Genomic DNA, 18,351 nt, shown 5'->3' with positions numbered 1-18,351 from the left:
TCTCCAGATGACTTCTGCTCCAGTTACTGTCCAAAACTTTCTCTGCGCACAGGAAAACTTGGATTCCCACTGTGCCAGCCAAAGGGTTGTAGGAAGCTGTGTGTGCCGGGGACCCGGCGGGGGGCGGGGATTTTTGCCCTCCCCTCTCTCCCTGGGCTTCTCTACCATATCAGGTCTACCACCAGAGACATCCCAGGAGGGCTTCTGTCTGCCCTACCCAACCCAGGAGTCTGCCATCTCCTCATTCTACCGTCCCTTACCCGTCACTTCTGTCACCTGGTCTTCATGTTCGGCCTTCGCCTCCCCAGGTGCCCCCTGCAGGAACTGGAAGGAATGGGTTTTAGGCTTGCTTCTTGCCTGACAATGGGGACCCCATGCCACTCCATGTCCTTGACTTTCCTGAGGTATCACTCACCTTCCTCCCCAGGTGGCACTGGACCCCAGTGCTTAGAATGGAGACTCTCAGACAAGCCTGGGAAGGTGAAGAGGGTCCAGACTCTGTTCTCACTCAGGTGACTCAAAACTGAGAATATTCTCCCTAAATGTGCAGCTTTGGGGAGTGACCATGGATACTGGATTATTCTAGAAATACAGCCAGTCATGTGTGATGTCCACGGTGCATCTTTTTGCAGGTGGAGTGGTGTAAGTTCAAAGCCACTCATTTCGAGTGGGCCTCACTGCCCGGCACCCCACCAGGCCTCCTTCCTCACGCACCACCCTCCCCGCCTCGCAGTGCAAATTCCTTCTCTTCTGGCCCTCACCTCCCTCCTCCATTGCACACTCAGCCTTTATTCTTGCCTCCTACTTCCCTGAGCAAGTGGAACGGCCTGAGAGAACTTCCTTCCAGGGCTGCTTCCACAGCTGCCCCCTTCCCTGCACCAGGCCCACACGCCCTCCCCACTGGGAAGTCAGTGCTCCTAACCAAGGGCAGTGCTCCCCCCACTCAGTGACCCCAGTAATGCCCCCTCTCCTCTATCATCACTTTTCTTTCTCTTCTGCATCATTCCTATTTTTATATAATGTGCTGTAAAACAAACCTCTTCTTTCTTATTCCTTCTAACTGCCGCCCCCCCAACCCTGGCTCTGCACCCCCACGGCAACACCGCCTTCTGAAGCCTGCCTGTCTTTGGCCCCTGTTCCTCTCTCCCCTTCTCTCATATCCACCACCCATCGGGCTCTGACCCCCTCTCTCTCCACCCAACCTGCCACAGGTCAAGGTCAAAGCCCCAGTGACCTCCGTGGAGCTAGATGCACGGTCAGTGCTTGGTCCCATCTCGCCTGGTCTCTCAGCAGCCGGGGGCAGGGCTGATCCCTCCCTCCTTGAAGCTGTTCTTTGCAGGTTTCCCTCTCTCCTTGGCCTTCCTCACATCTCCCCGGCATCTCCTGCTCAGTCTTCCTGGCTGGCTGTCCCTTTACTGCCTGTCCCCGCCACGGCGGCTCACCTCGGAGCCTCTTCTCTGCCTGCGCTCAGCCCCGTGTGGTCTGACCCAGTCTGTAAACAGCGTCGCTCTGCTGAGGACTCTCACACTTACACCTCTAGCCGGAAGCTCTTCCCAGAACTGCAGCTGCGGGGACCCATGCGCCTTTCCTTCCATGTTAGGTGGGCAACGCACCCCTAAAAGATGCAAAGGCCAGCTCTTGACCTCATCCACTTATCCTAGGTGGGTTCCCAGAACCCAATCCTAAGACAAGAATCTAAGTGGAAGTAGTTTATGGGGGGGTGGTCCTGGAGGGGGTTGGAGGTTGGGAGTTGCATAGAAAGAAAAGGTCAGAAAGCCCAAGAAGCAAGTTGCTTCTGGGGGCAACTGAGACGCAACCCCCCTGGGGAACTCTGGGACCTGTGTGGAACACACACTGCCCCTACCCTGCCCTGTCATGGACGGAGGGCTGTTCTGGGGGGGTTGGCAGTGTGGAGCTGGAATTTCCAGCTTGCCCCCTCCCACAGGCAGAGCCAAGAGAGCCCAGGGCAGTCGCGGGTGCTGGCCTTTGGAAGCCTGTCCACCTGCATGGACAAGGGCAGGGGGTGGGTACAATGGTGTCTGCTGCCCCCACCAAGACCCCTCTCAGTCCTCCTCACTTTAGTGAGTGGCAGCTCCATCCATCCTCCCAGCAGTCTGGCCAAAAGCCCCAGGATCATCCCTGACCCCTCTCTCAAGCCTCACATCCAATCCATCAGCAAGTCACATTTGCTCCACCCACCTTCAAGTACATTCAGAGTCTGATTTCTCACCTCCACTGGACCAAGTCCTCATCACCTCTCACAGCCCCCCGCCTGGTGCCCCTGCTTCCACCCCTGCCCCAGTTTACTTTCAGCTGTGCAGCATCAAGGATGATTCGTTTAAAACCCAAGTCAGATCGCAGCTCTGTTCTGCTCAAAACACTCCAGTGACCCCTACTTCACTGAGGTCAAAGCAGAAGTTTGGATGACAGCCCCCAAGGCCATACGTGATCTGCCCCCCACCTTGGTGACCTCATCCTGTATCATGTTGCCCTCAAGCACTCTACTCCAGCCACACTGCCTCCTTGCTATTCCTTGAACTTACCAAGACCCTACCTCAGGACCTTTGCACCTGCTATTCCCTTTGCCTGGAATGCTCTTCCCCCTGATACCTGCATGGTCAGTTTCCTCACTTCTTGCAGCTCACATGTTCACCTTATCTTTAAAGGGATGTTCCCTGGCCTGCCTATTTAAAATGACCCTCCGACACCCATCCCCAGCTCTGATTACCACTCTGATTTTTCTCCCATTACTCTCTGACTTCATATTTATTTACTTATTTGTTTATTCACTCTGTGTCTCCCCAGGAGAATGTGAGTTCCATGACCCAGAAAACCCCAACTGCAGTTTTGTTGTCACCCATTCTAGACGCTGTCTTGAGTGAGCTTGACTGGCATAAAGTCAAACAAGAGACAGGAAGTCTCGAGTACCTTGGAATGTGCGTAGAGTGACACTAAACAGGCTTGTTTATAATCTGGTGATCACACTACTGATGTAGCGTGACCAAACCATGCCCTGCTGAGAAGGACTGTAGGTACCAGCCGCGCAACTGGGGCCAGGTGACTTCATCTTTCAAGCCTCAATTGCCCTGCCTATTATCTAGGTTAATAATAGACGTACCTCCAGGTGGTGTGGGAAGTTCCGATGGGCTGAGGCTCAGTGTGGTGCCCTCCATTTAGTCAGTGTTCAAGGAATATCGCAGGTTACTCCATACAATATTATTGAGTCCCTTCCATGTGCCAGCCCCTAACCTCTGCACCAGGGATATGGTTTTATTCCTCTCTATCTCCCCAAGGAAACTCCTGGAGCCAGTCAGACCCAGATGTGCATCCTGCCTGGTGACCCTGAGCCAGTGCTCTACCTCCCTGTGCCTCAGTCCTCCCATCTGTGAAGTGGGCCTGATAACACTGATTTCACAAGGTCCTGTGGGGAAGGGAGCACTCTTTGATGGTGACTTCTGGTGCTCTTAATGTTTCCCATTTCTTCTAGTTTCCTTCTAGGACACCTCCCCTACTTCTGGAAAAAGGATGAGGTTTGTGGCCGCGTGCTCCAAGATGTGTTTTTGGATTGGTGGGTCCCAATTTGTCACTTGTTGATCCTACTCCAGTCCCTGCCCCTCATGGGTCAGCTCCCTCACCCTCCAGTCCAGCACCTCCCCTCCTCAGCCCAAGTCACTCCCACCCCCAACAGTTCCTCCCCTGAGTGGAGAGGTACATGAGGCTGGTTCAGAAGGCAAGCTCTGCCTCTTGCCAACGATAAGGACTTAGAGCAGCCATCAGAAGCTCTCTGAGCCTCAGTTTTTTCATCTGTAAATTGGGTAGGGGTGTGCCTAGGTAAGAGTTATTGTTCGGGGTGGTGCTTTACACTTTTCAGAGATGTAATATCGCTTGATTCCCAGCACAACCTTTTGGGGTAAAGGAGGAGAATAGCAACCCTATTTGATGGATGTGGAAACTGAGGCTGGTGGGGGACATGACTCAGCAGTGAGTCACCATCAGGGCAGAGCCTTAGCCCCAGGCTCATGTTGAAATCCCCCCTTCCCCACTACCACCCTGGGATGCAACACCAAGTTTCTGCCACTGGGCCTGGGCTGATCAGATGATAGTCACATCTCTGGTAATTGACAGCCTCCTTTGCATCACTTTGGTTTCCAGGGCTAAGAAGTACGGACCCGTCGTGCGGGTCAACGTCTTCCACAAAACCTCGGTCATTGTCACGAGCCCGGAGTCGGTCAAGGTAGGAAGCAGACTGTTTCCATGGGGAGAGCCCTCTCCTTCCCTGGGTTGGATGCATGAAACTCTGCCCCAGGGACTGTGGGAGGAACGTTCCAGAGTCACATGCATTTGGGTTGGTTTCCCAAGGATCCAAAAAGGAACAGCATATTTCTCTCCAACCACCCACCTTTTGTGGGGGCTCCTATAAGCAGGGCTGTTTGATGTGGGCTGTGAGTTACTGTCAGACCCTTTTGGGTTGGGAGTTTTGCCCAAATGGTACAGACACATCTAGTTAGTTCACCTCTCTTAGCCTCTGTTCCTTCATCTGCAAGGTGGGATTGTAACCCCTCTCTTTTAAGGCTATGATGAAAACTAAATATTGATCAATTTATTTAACAAATAAAGGGTCAAAAGATGCTTCAACATGCACTTGTCTATGCCCTTCACAATTATTAACCCACTTAATCCTCACAGGGATAAGAACTTTTATTAGTCCCTATTTTTCTATTTTACAGGTGAGGAAACAGAGACAGGCGGTATTAGTTGGTCTGTAATATGTGCAGGATGGTGTTTGCCATGCATGTACTAAGTATGGCCATCAGATTGTCTACTTTGGACTTGGCAGAGCTGGGGTCAAATCTGGGCTGTGGGACCTTGGACAAGTTACTTTATCACTCTGGGCCATAGTTTCCTCATCTATAAAATAGGCACGATGACTCTCTTACAGGTAGTTATAAAAATGGAACTGAAATAATGTAGATGTGTCATCTTGCCCATGCCTGGCACACAGCAAGTGCTTAATAAGTGATGGTGCTGTTTCTCTCACAGTGGGTGCTCAGCTGATAAGCAGGGGTGATGCTCTGCTTGGAGGGTGACTGTGGTGACACTAAGAGGGATAAAATACAACTTAGGGTCCAGATCAGGAGACAAATCGAACAACTATGGTGTCTCTAATGGGATGTTAAAAGTTATTTTATTTACAAAAAGTTGAATTTCAAATACAGATACAGTTTAAGACTTTTTAAAGCATGCTACCAAAAACCATACACAAAGACCTTCATGGTGCTCAGTGAGAAAATAAATTGAAAGCTATACATTAATATGATGAATTACATTGATTAATATTCAAGTGTTAAACCAACCTTGCATTCCTGGTTGTGATACAATTTGTTCCTAGATACATGGATACAATTTGCTCATCTTTTATTAAGAAATTTTGTTTCTGTATTTATTCTTTTCTTGTAATGCCTTTGTCTGGCTTTGGTGTCAGGTTAATAAGTCTCATAAAATGAGTTGGGAAATGTTCTCTCTCCTCTTTTTTCTGAAAGATTTTGTATTTGAGTGGTGTTATTTCTTCCTTTAATGTTCAGTAGCATTCAATAGAAGCCCATCTGGGCCTGGTGTTTCTTTTTTGTTGTTGTTGTTGTATTTTAATTACACATTCAATTTTTAAAATTGACATATGGCCACTCAGATTTTCTATTTTTCTTGAGTTTGGTGTCTTTTGAGGAATTTGTCAGTTTCATTGAAATTATTGAAATTATTGTTATAAAGTTGTCCACAATATTTATTTATCATCTTTATAATGCCTACTGGATCTGTGGTGTTGTTTCTTCTTTCATTCCCTAGAATAGTAATTTGGGCTTTCTCTTTTCTTCTTGAACAGGCTAGCAAGAGGTTTATCAACTATATCTTTTCAAAGAACTGGAATTTGGTTTTATTGGTTTTCTCTACTGTTTGTTTTCTATTTTATTGATTTCTGCTCTTTGTTATTTCCTTCTTCTACTGATTTTGAGTTTAATTTGTTCTTATTCTAAGTTTTTAGGATGGTAGTTTAATTGAAGTTTGTTGTATGACCTAGCATATGGTCTATCTTTGTGAATGTTCATGAGCACTTAAAAAAGAATGTATGTTCTGTAATTGTTGAATGGAGTGTTTCAGAAACATCATTAAGTCAAGTTGGTTGACAGTGCTATTTGAATCTTCTAAATCCTTACTAATTTTTTTCTACATGTTCTAACAATTATTGAAAGAGGAGTGTTAAACTCTCTAATCACATCATGGCTTTGTGTATTTCTACTTTCAGTTCTATCGATTTTGATCATGTATTTCAAAGCTCTGTTACTAGGTATGTACACATTTAGCAATGTTATATTTTTGTGATGAATCAATCCCTTTCTTTTTAGAAATATCCCCTTAATCCTTGGGAATAGTCCATTTCCTGAAGTATATTTTGCTTGGTATTAATCTAGCCACTCCAGCTGTCTGATGTTTACTGTTTCATGGCATATATTTTTCTATCCTTTTACTTTTAATCTATTTGGAGTTTTATATTTAAGGTGGGTTTCTTAAAGATAGCATACAGTTGAGTCTTGCTATTTTAGTCAATCTGACAATCTCTGCCTTTTAATCAAAGTGGTTAGGTCATTTACATTTAATGTAATTATTGGTATGGTTAGGTTTAAAATCTGCCATGCTGTTATTTTTTTTCTATTTGACCCATTTGTTGTTTGTTCCCTTTTCCCTCTTTCCTGCCTTCTTTTGGATTGAGTATGTTTTAGTGTTCCATTTTATCTCCACTATTGTCTTATTGTCTTTCTCTCTCTCTCTATGGTTGTCCTAGGATTTATAGTATAATCTTTATTATATCAATCTATCTTCAAATAATATTATACCACTTCAGCTCTTTTAAAGTTATCTCTCATGTTTTCTCATTGGTTTCAAAAATTTGATTATGATCCAACTTTGGTGTACTTTTCTTTATGCTAATTCTATGTAGGATTCTTTGAACTTCTTGGATTAGTGGGTTCCTTGAGCATGTTTGTAAAATTGTAATAAATGTGTTAAAGTTAATTTTCTGTGAATTCCATCATCTCTGTATTTCTAGGCTTGGTTATAGATCAGATTTTCCTGCTCTTGGGCATATCTCGTGATTTTATGTTACACACTGGATGTTGTGAATTGTCCATTACTGAGTACTTGATTTTGTTTTATTCCTTTAAAGAGTGCCGGACTTCATTCTGGCAGTTTGTAAAGTTACTTGCAGATCAGTTTGATCCTCTGTAGGTTGCTTTTAGGCTTTTGTAGGGTTGATCTCGGGTAGGCTTTTACTGTAGAGGTAGAGCACCCCTTCTAGGGACTCTACTAAAGACTTTGTGTCTGAGGTTTAACTCTGGCTGGTGAGAGCTTGAACAATCATTGATTTGTTTGAGCTCTGAGAATTGCTTAGTGTATAGTTGCCACAATTCTCTTTTTCCCAGAAGTTTTTCACCTGGTCTTGTGGATTTTCACTCTACAAGTGCACAGGTTGCTATTCATACAAAGATGCAGGGATCCCTGTTCAAATTTCTGCACAGAGACCTCTTTCTGTGCATAGATCCCTCCTCTTGGGTCCTATGCCCTACAAGTTCTAGTCTTTTCTGGCCTGCCTGGCTTCTGACTTCTGTGTAACCAATTTGGAAAGCCTGCTGGGCTATATTTGAGTTTATTTTGTAAATGCCTTTGTCCTCTGGCAGAAAGGTAGAGTAATCCTAGGTTGCAGGGCTCATGTCTTTTTTTTTCTTCTCCTTCAGTCAGGTTCACAATCCTTCACTGCCCACCGTCCACTGTCTGAAAGCAGACATTCCATACATTTTGCCTATTTTTCTGGCTGTTTATGGCAGGAGGGCAAGTCCCTACTGGTTACTCCTCCATGAGCAGAAGTGTGCTGTCAGGGTGGGCATCAGGAGGAGGCAGCAGGTGCTGGGGGTTCCCTGTGAAGCCCTGTGTTCCCTGTGCATCAGAGGATCCCTAGCTCCAGGCACAGCAGGCTGTGGGGGCCCTGGCCAGAGCCTGTGTTGAGGCTATTCTCTCTCCATCGGGGGGGCCCTCGGTTTAGGCTGGGAATGGCTGGCACAGACCTTGGCTGACTCAGGGTGTTTGAGTGGGGCCTGGAATGTGGGCCTCACTGCTAAGGTCCTTCTGTAGGAGTGGAAACCAGCGCGAGTGTGGCAGTGATAGAACTGGGTTTGCAGATGACAGTGTCTGGGTGGTGGTGGGGTCCCCAGGATGTGGCTCATGACCCAAAGCCAACCATTTCTAGAGTTTCCTTTCAGCTGAAAAATTGGTATTAAACCCTCAGGTGCTAAGCTCATAGACACCAGCAGCCCTGGGTTTATAGGTAGCAGAGATGTCACCCTGCTGCTTTCCAGCGCCCACAGGATAAAGCCGAGTGCCCCACAGGGCAGGCGTCTGAGATCTGGCCCCGCAGCCTCTCCAGCCCCATTGCTGCTGCCCCTCCCCCTACAGGCCTCCACTCCTCTGCCTGCATGTGCCACGTGACCCAGGCTTTTCCTGCCATGTTAGGGTTGATTGGGCATTTGGTGAGCTACGGGATGCTGCTGTGCACCTGGCATTGATGGGCACCTCCCGAGTGCCAGGCGCCATCCCCAGCACTTTTCATGTAGGCCTAATTCACTCTGCACAGCAACCCCACCAGGCATGCACTCTTCTTACTCCCCTCTTGTAAGATAAGGAAACAGGGCAGAGGAGGTAAGTAACTCGCCCAGATCATAGACTTAGCCAGTGGCGGAGCGAGGATGCTTGAGCCCAGATTCCTGTTTAAGCCAGTGGACTCCATAGCTGGAGCTGTCAACCTCTGGGCTGTGCTGCCTCAAAAGCTGTTAGTTAATGTTACTGCTGCTACCATCCAGCTCTTGGTGAGGCTTCCCTTCTTCCAGGAAGCCTTCCTTGACTTCCATGGCTGGGTTGGCACTAACGACACTGGATCTGTACTGAGTGTCTCTCCTGTGTCCTAGATGCCCTCCTTCCAGGTTTCTCCCTGTCCCCACTCTGGTTTCAGAGCAGCCCAGGCATTTCCTTGTTCTCGCCACTTTGGAAGGTGGTGCCGTGTGGGGTCCTGAGTGTGGGCGCTGTAGTGAGGAAGCCCCCTGCACCTCCCTCCAGCTGTGTGACCTCAGGAAAATCACCTCACCCCTCTGTGCCCTGCTTTCCTCATCCCTGAAAGACAGAACGTCCAGAGGAATTGGGTGAGATCACATCTGTCAGGTGTTCACACCATACCCAGCGCTCAGTTCGGGGCGATTATATGGGGGACGTGTTTCCCAAGATTCAAGAAAACCGCTGAGTCCTTGCTGCTGCTCACGGGTGCACAGGCTCACGTTGTCTTTTCTGGGGCTGTTTAGAAGTTCCTGATGTCAACCAAGTACAACAAGGACTCCAAGATGTACCACGCCATCCAGACTGTGTTTGGCGAGAGGTAAGGTGTGAGGAGGGGCCTGAGGGGAGGCAGGAAAGCCTTTGGCTGAGAGGGTCCAGAGTGTTGGGTGTCGCATTAAGACCTGAGGCCCTGGCTGCCAGACACACAACAGGGGCCACCCATGGTGGCCACTGCTCTGGTCATCAACCGTTGCCTTCTTGTTTCCCTCCACATGGCAGGTGGGCGTGCAGAGGCCACTGTGATTGGGGCACCCAATCACCCCATTTCTTTCTTTCTTCCTTCCTTCTTTTCTCTCTCTCTCTCTCTTTCTTTCTTTCTTTCTTTCTTTCTTTCTTTCTTTCTTTCTTTCTTTCCTTTCTTTCTTTCGTTTCTTTCTTTCTTTCATTTCTTTCTTTCTCTTTCTTTTTTCCCTTCCTTCTTCCTTTCTTTCCTTCTTTCTTTCTTATTTATTATCATGGTAAAATTCACATAACATAGAATTCACCGTTTTAACCATGTTGGAGTTACAACGCAGAGGTATTTGGTACATTTGCCGTGTGGTGTGACCATTTTCGTCACCCCATAAGGTGACCCATCCCCACCAGGCAGGCAGTCCTCCTTCCATCGCCCCGTTTCTCCCATCAAGCATTTGTCTCCCGCAGGCTGTTTGGCCAAGGCTTGGTGTCTGAATGTGACTACGAGCGCTGGCACAAGCAGCGCAGGGTCATGGACCTGGCCTTCAGCCGGAGGTGAGTGCAGCCGCAGGCGGCCCCCGGGGTCTTGGCTGGCTGGTAGGAGGTGATGCTGGGCTGCCAGCGAGGGCGGGCTTGGAAAGGGTGAGGCTTCATCGGAAGGAGTCTCACCCAGGCTGAAGGGAGACAGGAAAGACAGGGCGTTACTAGTCAAAGAGAGGGCAAGACAGCCAGGCCAGCGCAGCGGCATGAGTCTCAGAGAGGCCCCCCCGTGGTCTGTGAATGTCAGCGGCTGAGCCACAATGATGCCTGGAGGTGTTGGGCCCTCGTCCCCCAAGAACTTCCCTGGCTCAGATCTCATCACTCGTCATCTGGGTTTTTTATTTATTGTAGGTTTCATTTGGGGGAACACTTTATTTTTTAAATCAATGTTTTGAGATATCATTCAAATGCCATGGAATTCACCCACTTACAGGTACAATTCAGTGGCTGTTAGTGTATTCACAAACTTGTACAACCGTCACTGCAGTTGATTTTAGAACATTTTTATCACCCCCAAATCGGTCACTCCCTGTTTCTGCTCAGCACCCCCAGCTCCTAACAACCACTCGCCCTCTGTGGATGCTCACATTTGAGACATTTCTTTTAAATGCAATCGTATGACATTTCCTTTGGGCCTGGCTTCTTTCACTTCCCATCGTGTTTTCAAGGTTCATCCCTGTTACAGCTTGTCTTAGAATTTCATTCATTTTTATTTGTCATTTATTTCCATTGTATTCCATTTTGCGTATCCACTCATCACTTCACAGACGTTTGAGTTGTTTCCACTGTTTGGCTCTTGTGAGTGATGCAGGCATGATGCATACGACCAAGTTTTTGTGTGGATGTGCATTTTCATTTCTCTTGGGTGTAACCTAAGAATGGGATTGCTGGGTCCTATGGTAATTTTATGTTTAACATTTGACGAAGATAATCTTTTATTTCGATATAATTTCAAATTTACAGAAAAACTGTCAAAATAGTCTGAAGGACTTCTGTATCTCTTTTACCCAGACTCACGTGTTGTTTACTGTTTAAATTGCCATTTGTTTTATCGTTTCTTCTCTATGTGTATATATAATTGCATTTATCATTGTCTATGTGTATGTGTGTGTGTGTGTGTGTATATATATATATATATATATATATGTATGTATATATGCTTTTTTTATATGGTGTATATTTTTTAAACCATTTGAGAGTAAGTTGGAGATGTGACCTTGTCCCTCAATGTTTCTGTGTGTATTTCTTAAGAACATGGACATTCTCTTATATGACTCTAGTTTGGTTATGAAAATGAGAAAATTTAATGTTACTCCAATACTCTTATCTAATCCACAATCCATATTCAAATTTTGCCATTTGTGCAATTATGGCTATTTTTTCCCTTGTCTAGGATCCAATGCGGGTTCATGTGCTACATTTAGTTACCGTTTCTCTTTAACTTCCTTTGTTCTAGAACACCTCTTAGTCTTGTCTTGAATTTCTTGGTCTTAAGATTACAGGCCAGATGTGTAGAACATCCTTCAGCTGAGTCTGTCTGCTAGTTCTGCACATTTACATGCAAGCTTTGCCTTTTTGGCGGGAATGGCACAGGAGGGATGTCGTGTCCTCCTCAGGGCACCACATCAGGAGGTGCACGCTGTTTATCTGTCTCGTTACTGGAGACACGGACTTTGCTCGCTTGGTGCAGGCGGTGTCCTCCAGGCCTCTCCACTGGCAAGTTACTATTTCTTATGTAACTTGTGGATGACTGTATAAACATTTTCACTTAGACTTTCATCACAGCCTCCTCCCAGACCTCCTTGCCTCCTGTCTCCCTCCTCCAACGCATCCACCTCACTGCCCTGGAGAGGTCTCGCTTAAACTCAGATCTGACCACATCTCTCCCCTGTCCTGCAGCCTTCAATGGCTCCCTATCATCTGAAAGGTGAAGGTGAGACCTCACCCACCCTCAATCTGCCACCTAGGCCCCTCCAGCCTTTGTACCCTCTCTCCTCCACGATTCTGGACCCACTGGGCTCTTTCTGGCATCTCTGCCTGTATTCCTGTCATTTCCTCTGCCTTATGTGGTACCCCAGGGAATTCCCATGCCTCCTTTTGATCCTTTTTGGGGGGGGGATGGGGGAAGTAACTTTGTTTGTTTGTTTGCTTATTTAATGGAGGCACTAGGGCTTGAACCCAGGACCTCTTGCATGCTAGGCATGCACTCTACCACTGAGCTATATCCTCCCCAACTCCGTGCCTCCTTTGATAACCCAGCTAAGATGTCACTGCTTGGGGGAAGTGTTTCCTGACCTTCCAAGCCCGAGTTCATGCCTTCATCATGGTTCCTGTCACATCCGCTGCAATGATTTCTCATTCAGTCCGCCTCCCTCACTAGACCTTGGGTTCCTGAAGGCAGAAGACACACTCTGTCCCTGGACTCCTGCATCTAGCATGATATCAAGCACTTGCAAGCCCTTCAGAATTGTCCACAGAGTGAATTAATGCATGGAGTAGTCTTGATCTTACTGGAAAGTCTCCAGGAGGGATAAAAGGAACAGACTAGACAGAGGCATTTATTTAATAAATACTTGTGCCGGGAGCCAGGGTTATGAAGGCCAGCCAAGGGGACGTGGTCCTGCCCTCAGGAAGCTTTGAGGTTATTGGAGGATATAGATTCTAGCCAGGCGACCACCCGCAGTGCTCATGACATAAATACCAGCCGTGTTGTCTCAGTAAACCCGCTACAGTACACTAGACCTCACATCTCAATGGCACTTTACATTTTATTAAGTGCTTTCACAGACATTTTATTCTGAAAAATTTTAACTATGATAAGATACACATAACAGAAAATTTACCATCTTGTCCATTTCTAGGTGTTCTGTTCAGTGGTAAGTCCACTCACGTTGTGGTGCAACCATCGCCACGTATTCTTATTTTTTATTTTCACAGTAAGGTAGTCAGCTAAGAGATGGCTATTTTATTGGAAATGCAAAATTCACAGAGTTGTATGAAAGAAGCTTTGGGAGATTTCTGTGTTTATGGAAGTGTCAGTGACCACCAGCGAGTCCTAATTCACTAATGAGGAAAAGAAATAGAAACCACCAGTGAATTTTATCTCCAGCCACGATCCACATAGAATATCATTATATACTTTTATTAAAAAGTATATATTTTGTGGATATTAATTTTACTGAAATACCTTGGTCCCAATCACTCCATTAAAGACAAGGGGTTGGGATTTTGCTGTCCAGCCCAACACCCTCTACCTGCAGTAGCTGTTAAGAGAGTCAGTGCTGGTGTGGTAAGCAGCCACATGGGATCCAAACAGACAACTCGAATGTGATTTTTTTTTAAAAAGACAACTACAAAGAATCTTGCAAATAAATATGCACTTGCAAACTCTGTAAGTTTTATGAAAAAAAAATCAAGGGTACCATTGGGCCTACTTGGGTCTTAAGAGACATTTCCCAAGGAGCTGGTACTTGGGTGTCCATCTGGAGAGCGGGCAGATGTTAAGGTGCTATTGGGGCATAGGGATGGAGGGTGGGAGGGAAGAGAGTTCAGGCAGAGGGGGCAGCATGTGCAAAGACCCTGAGATGAGAAGAAACATTGTGCTTTGGAGGAGCTAAAAGACCATTGTATTGGGAAGGCAACACTTTAGGTGGGAGTGAACAAGGGCAGACAGCCTCCTGGGCCAGGTGAGGACTGTCCCTTCCCTCCTGAGAGCGACAGGGTGCTGCAAAGCATTTCAGGTGGGCAAGGGACCAGATCAGAGTGGTGCTTTGAGTAGAGGCCTGGGCCACAGAGGATAAGATATGCAGCTGGCATGGGGTGAGGGCAGCAGGGACCACGAGGATGCTGGGGCCTGCACTACAGCTGGGAAGCAGAGCAAGGCTGGCTGACGGGCAACACGGAGCTGGTATTCTTTCCTAATTAAAAAAGTTACTCTTATTTTTTCTCTTCCACCATTTTCTGTTTTTATTGTTGTTTAAAACCTCTTATTTGGAAATAATTTCAAATTTCTAGGTGAGTTTCAAGATTAAGAATAGAAAAAACACTCATATACCCTTTTCCCAAATTGCTAACATTAAAAATTACTTACAATTTTAAAAGCAGCACTTTCTCTTAGTAAAAATTCAGAAATGTGTGATGTACACAGGGGCAGTCTCCCCGCTTTCCACTCCCTCATGGATGCTGTTTTTGTGAGTTTGGAGCATATCCTTCCATACCTCTTTCTGAGCTGTAGCCAGGCAGACAAGCTGGGTAGCTGTCCTGGGGCAGGGGAGCTGTGGGTTGAGAGCTCTGGGTGGAGGACTCATTTCCATGTAGTGTGGGGCACTGTGACTGTTCAAGGACAGGGAGTGAAATGGGATGACGAAGGCTGTGGATGGTGGCCCCGGGCAGGGCAGGTAAGGAGGGTGGGCAGCGTGAGCAGGGAGGTCAGAGGGGAGATGTCATGCCCTCCAGGAGGTCCCAGAGACTTTTCATCTCTTCTTTCCCACCGTTCTCTGGAGTTTCTACATTGCCACATCTCCTTGAGGTCAGAGTTGAAGGACCCAGGGGCAGACAGAGGAGCTGTGGAACCTTTAAAACAAGGGTAAAGGGACAGCAGCCATCCTGAGCAGAGGGGGATGGTGAAGACCCAAGGCTTAGTTTGATAACTGCAACACCTGGGTCTCGAGGGGAGGCTAGAAAGTTCTCGACTCCACACTGGCCTCCCTCCAGAGATGGGAGTGCAGGATGTCTGCGGGTCTGGGCTGGTCCCAGTGGCCACTCACGCCTGTGCTGCTTCCCCAGCTCCTTGGTTAGCTTGATGGAAACATTCAATGAGAAAGCGGAGCAGCTGGTGGAGATTCTGGAAGCCAAGGCGGATGGGCAGACCCCAGTGTCCATGCAGGATATGCTGACCTGCACCACCATGGACATCCTGGCCAAGGTGATGGAGGGGAGGATGGCGGGGTGGGGCGTGGGACAGGCCACACGGCAGAGGGCTCTTCTTCCCTCCCTCTTCCCTTTCTTGCTTCCCTCCCCTCCCCTCTGCTCCTCCACGTATCAGCCGCCCCTTCTCTGGGCTGGGAGGGTCACATGTTTTATCTCCTTGAACATTGAAAACAACCTTGCTATGAGATTGGAGCTACTAACTCATTCTCTAGAAGTAGACACCAAGAGCTGCAGGGACTGGCCTGCAGCTGGTCAGTGGCAGGACCAGGACTGGATCTCAGGTCTGCCTGACTCCCAGCCCAAGCCTACCTCCCCCTCGGCACCCACCACGGCTTGGCGTCCACCCTGGCCCTCTCAGCGGTGGCACAGATAATCGCACACCCCAGTGAAGGGTGGAGTAGACACAGTGAGTGAAGAGTCAGTGTCATTCAACAACTACTAGGAAGCTGGGTGTACAACAGGCACCCAAGGAAGGCTGTATTTCAGGGGTAACGCATCTTGTCAAGGAAAGAAGCCAAGGTTGGCTGAGTGGCTACTATGTGCCACTCCATCCTACCACGTCCCAGGGGGCTGGGATTATCATGGGTCGTTGTAAGGTGTCAATGACACAATGCACATAAACCCTTAGGCCAGAACCTCGTCTCCACTGAGTAGTGCCAGTCTCCGCCCTGGGTCTTCAAGCCTCGCATCCCCCACGTACGACCTGGCCCTTCTCTCTCCCCCAGGCAGCGTTTGGGATGGAGACCAGCATGCTGCTGGGTGCCCAGAAGCCTTTGTCCAGGAAAGTGAAACTGATCCTGGAGGGTATCAGCGCATCTCGCAACACCCTGGCCAAGGTATTGTCTCAGCACCCTCTCCGGGGACCAGCCACCTCCTCTGGTGGTGCCTGCACTTGCAGGAGCACCTCCTCCAGTGATTTGTTTCAGAATGGGTTTTGAGTTCTGGTGTGTCTGAACTGACTTCTGAATCTGTTAAGATTTGCATTCCATCACCTAAAGGAGAGGCTGAAAATCCAAATGGTTTAAGTAGATTTGCTCTTAATCTTTCTTTCATGTGAAATGATCCTGAAGCAGGCAATCCAGGATGGCTATGATGACTCCATGGATTTCTGGTTCACTGTTGCCAGCACATCTTCTCATTGCTGTAAGATAGCTGCCGGGGCCAGCTATCACCTCGTGTTCCAGGCAGAAAGGAGGAAGAAGGGGGAAAGGTGGTACTTGGGTTGATTCCTGGACAGATGCCCAGGGGCCTCCTCCTGTTCCCTGGGACTTCAGACTCTGAGTTTAGAGTCCCCTGATGCCACCCAATCTTTCCAGCAGCTGACTCCACCCCGCCTCCTTCTGGTTGTGGTGCCCTCCTTCGATGCCGTCCTAACTGCCCCATCCTTCAGGGATTCCGTCTGATTTTCCAGTGCTCCGTGGACGTTTTAAGTCATCTTTCCCTTCATTTCTAGGGATTTGGTGCAGGAAGAAGAAGCCGGTGCTTGGGCTTAGCCTGCCACCATGATACAGTCTCCTGGCCACTTTATGCTTTCTAGAATGTTCTCACATTCTTCAGACCTCCCAGCTTGCTGGAGCCACTGTGGATTTCTGAAGTCATGTCAGAGCTGGGGGAGAGTGGGGAGGGAAAGCGTGTGCTCAGTGCACCACCCTGAGCTGGAACGCTCGTTCAGTTCATGCCAGGGAGGTGGAAGCAACTTCGCGAGATCCGGGAGAGCGTCCGCTTCCTGCGCCAGGTGGGCAAGGACTGGGTCCAGCGCCGCCGGGAGGCCCTGCAGAGGGGGGAGGACGTCCCCGCCGACATCCTCACACAGATTCTCAAAGGTGCGGGGGCTTCCTGGAGGGCTGGGCAGCCAGGGGTGCCCCCGTCAGGGTGACCCATCACAGCTGACCCCAGCTGCCTCCGTCTGCTGGGGGTGCTCTGCGGGGAAAGGGACAAGGATTGTGAGGGTCGCGGACATCTGCTGCTGGGACTCTGAGATGCTCCTTGTCTTTCAGCTGAGGAGGGGGCCCAGGATGATGAGATTCTGCTGGACAACTTCGTCACCTTCTTCATTGCTGGTGTGTAACTTCAGCGGCCACCCAGGGTTCAGAGCTTTGCAGAAATGTTGGGGACCATGGATCACTTAAACCCTGACTCTGAGATTTTGTGGGGGCCGTCTGAGCGGAGTTTTGCTGTGCCATTGCGGAGCTGGGATGGGGGGAGGTCCAGGGGCTCTCTTGGTGGCCTCCAACTTAGTAATGGAGCTGGCAATTGTGGGCACTTGTGAGGCTGCCTCTCTGGGCTCAGGAGAACTCAGCCACGTGATTTCAAGGCTCTGCCTCCCTTGGGATTTGTGGGGAGGACTCTGTTAGACTAGCAACAAAAGGCAAGCTAAGCAACTCCATTCATTCGATCGTCAAATATTTCTTGAGCGTTGTCCTTCACCTGGAAAATCCTCTTCACCCTTCAGCGATCCCTCAGTTGTCTCTTCCTCAGGGAAGCCCTCAGGGATTGCCCAGACTCATCAGGCCCCAGTTAGAAGCTCTCTGTGGAGACAAGCTCATCTCTGCCCACACATCTCTCAGTGTTAGACCATATGTTTATTTGTGTAATTCGGTGAGGTCTGTCTTCTCCAGCAGGCTGTGTGCCCAATGAGTGAGGAGTTACGTTGTTTTGTTCACCTGTGTGTTCCCAGGGCCCAGGGCAGCAGGTTCCCAGAGAGAACAATGAAATGAATGAAGACCAGGCACAGGGAAGAACCAGATGAGGGACACTTTGTCGTCTGAGGGTGGAGGTGGAGAGACAGGCAGAATTGCTTGGGAACCTTGCTGGGCAGTGGATTTTCAGAGGAGGAGGCCTCCCTCCCCTGCAGAGGGTCATGAAGGAAGAAGGGGTCCACCACGTGGATGGGGTACAGGAGGGCCCTCCTGGTGGGGAGATGCATTCACAGGTAGCCCAGGGGACCTGTAGAAGTCGGGTTGGGGCAGGACCTCAGGGCACTGTGCCCCGCACCTGGCAAAGTGCTTGCTGAAGGAAGGACGGTGGTCTTCATACTGTGAGCCAGGAGCCCGGGGCCTGGATGTCGCTCCCACGCAGACCAGCTCTGCAGTCTGGGCCTCAGTTTCCTCATCTGTAAAGTGGGGGCCTGAAGGTGCTCTCTAAGCATCCATCCTGCCTCCCAAAGGGGGTTTAGTGATTCCCCTCTTGTCCTCAGAGCCCACCCCTGTGCCCTGGGACACTGCAGGCGGCCAGCGGAGAGGACAGCTGTTTCTCTCCTCCTATTGTCCTGTGAGGAAA

General features: G+C 48.7%; 1 protein-coding gene across 1 annotated transcript in view; it reads left to right on the top strand.

The window, feature by feature from the left end:
• Nucleotides 1-18,351, top strand: part of CYP46A1 (cytochrome P450 family 46 subfamily A member 1) — a 29,602-nt gene that overhangs the window by 3,355 nt on the left and 7,896 nt on the right. Inside the window, exons 2-9 of the mRNA XM_074365047.1 lie at nt 3,488-3,568; nt 4,153-4,234; nt 9,396-9,469; nt 10,072-10,158; nt 14,929-15,067; nt 15,798-15,908; nt 16,745-16,895; nt 17,070-17,132. Of these exons, the coding sequence (XP_074221148.1) occupies nt 3,488-3,568; nt 4,153-4,234; nt 9,396-9,469; nt 10,072-10,158; nt 14,929-15,067; nt 15,798-15,908; nt 16,745-16,895; nt 17,070-17,132 (788 nt within the window). The remainder of the gene's footprint in view (nt 1-3,487; nt 3,569-4,152; nt 4,235-9,395; nt 9,470-10,071; nt 10,159-14,928; nt 15,068-15,797; nt 15,909-16,744; nt 16,896-17,069; nt 17,133-18,351) is intronic.

This window comes from Camelus bactrianus, chromosome 6, assembly GCF_048773025.1.
Source record: "Camelus bactrianus isolate YW-2024 breed Bactrian camel chromosome 6, ASM4877302v1, whole genome shotgun sequence".
NCBI classification, from domain to species: domain Eukaryota; kingdom Metazoa; phylum Chordata; class Mammalia; order Artiodactyla; family Camelidae; genus Camelus; species Camelus bactrianus.
This window is presented reverse-complemented; position numbering and strand designations above follow the sequence as displayed.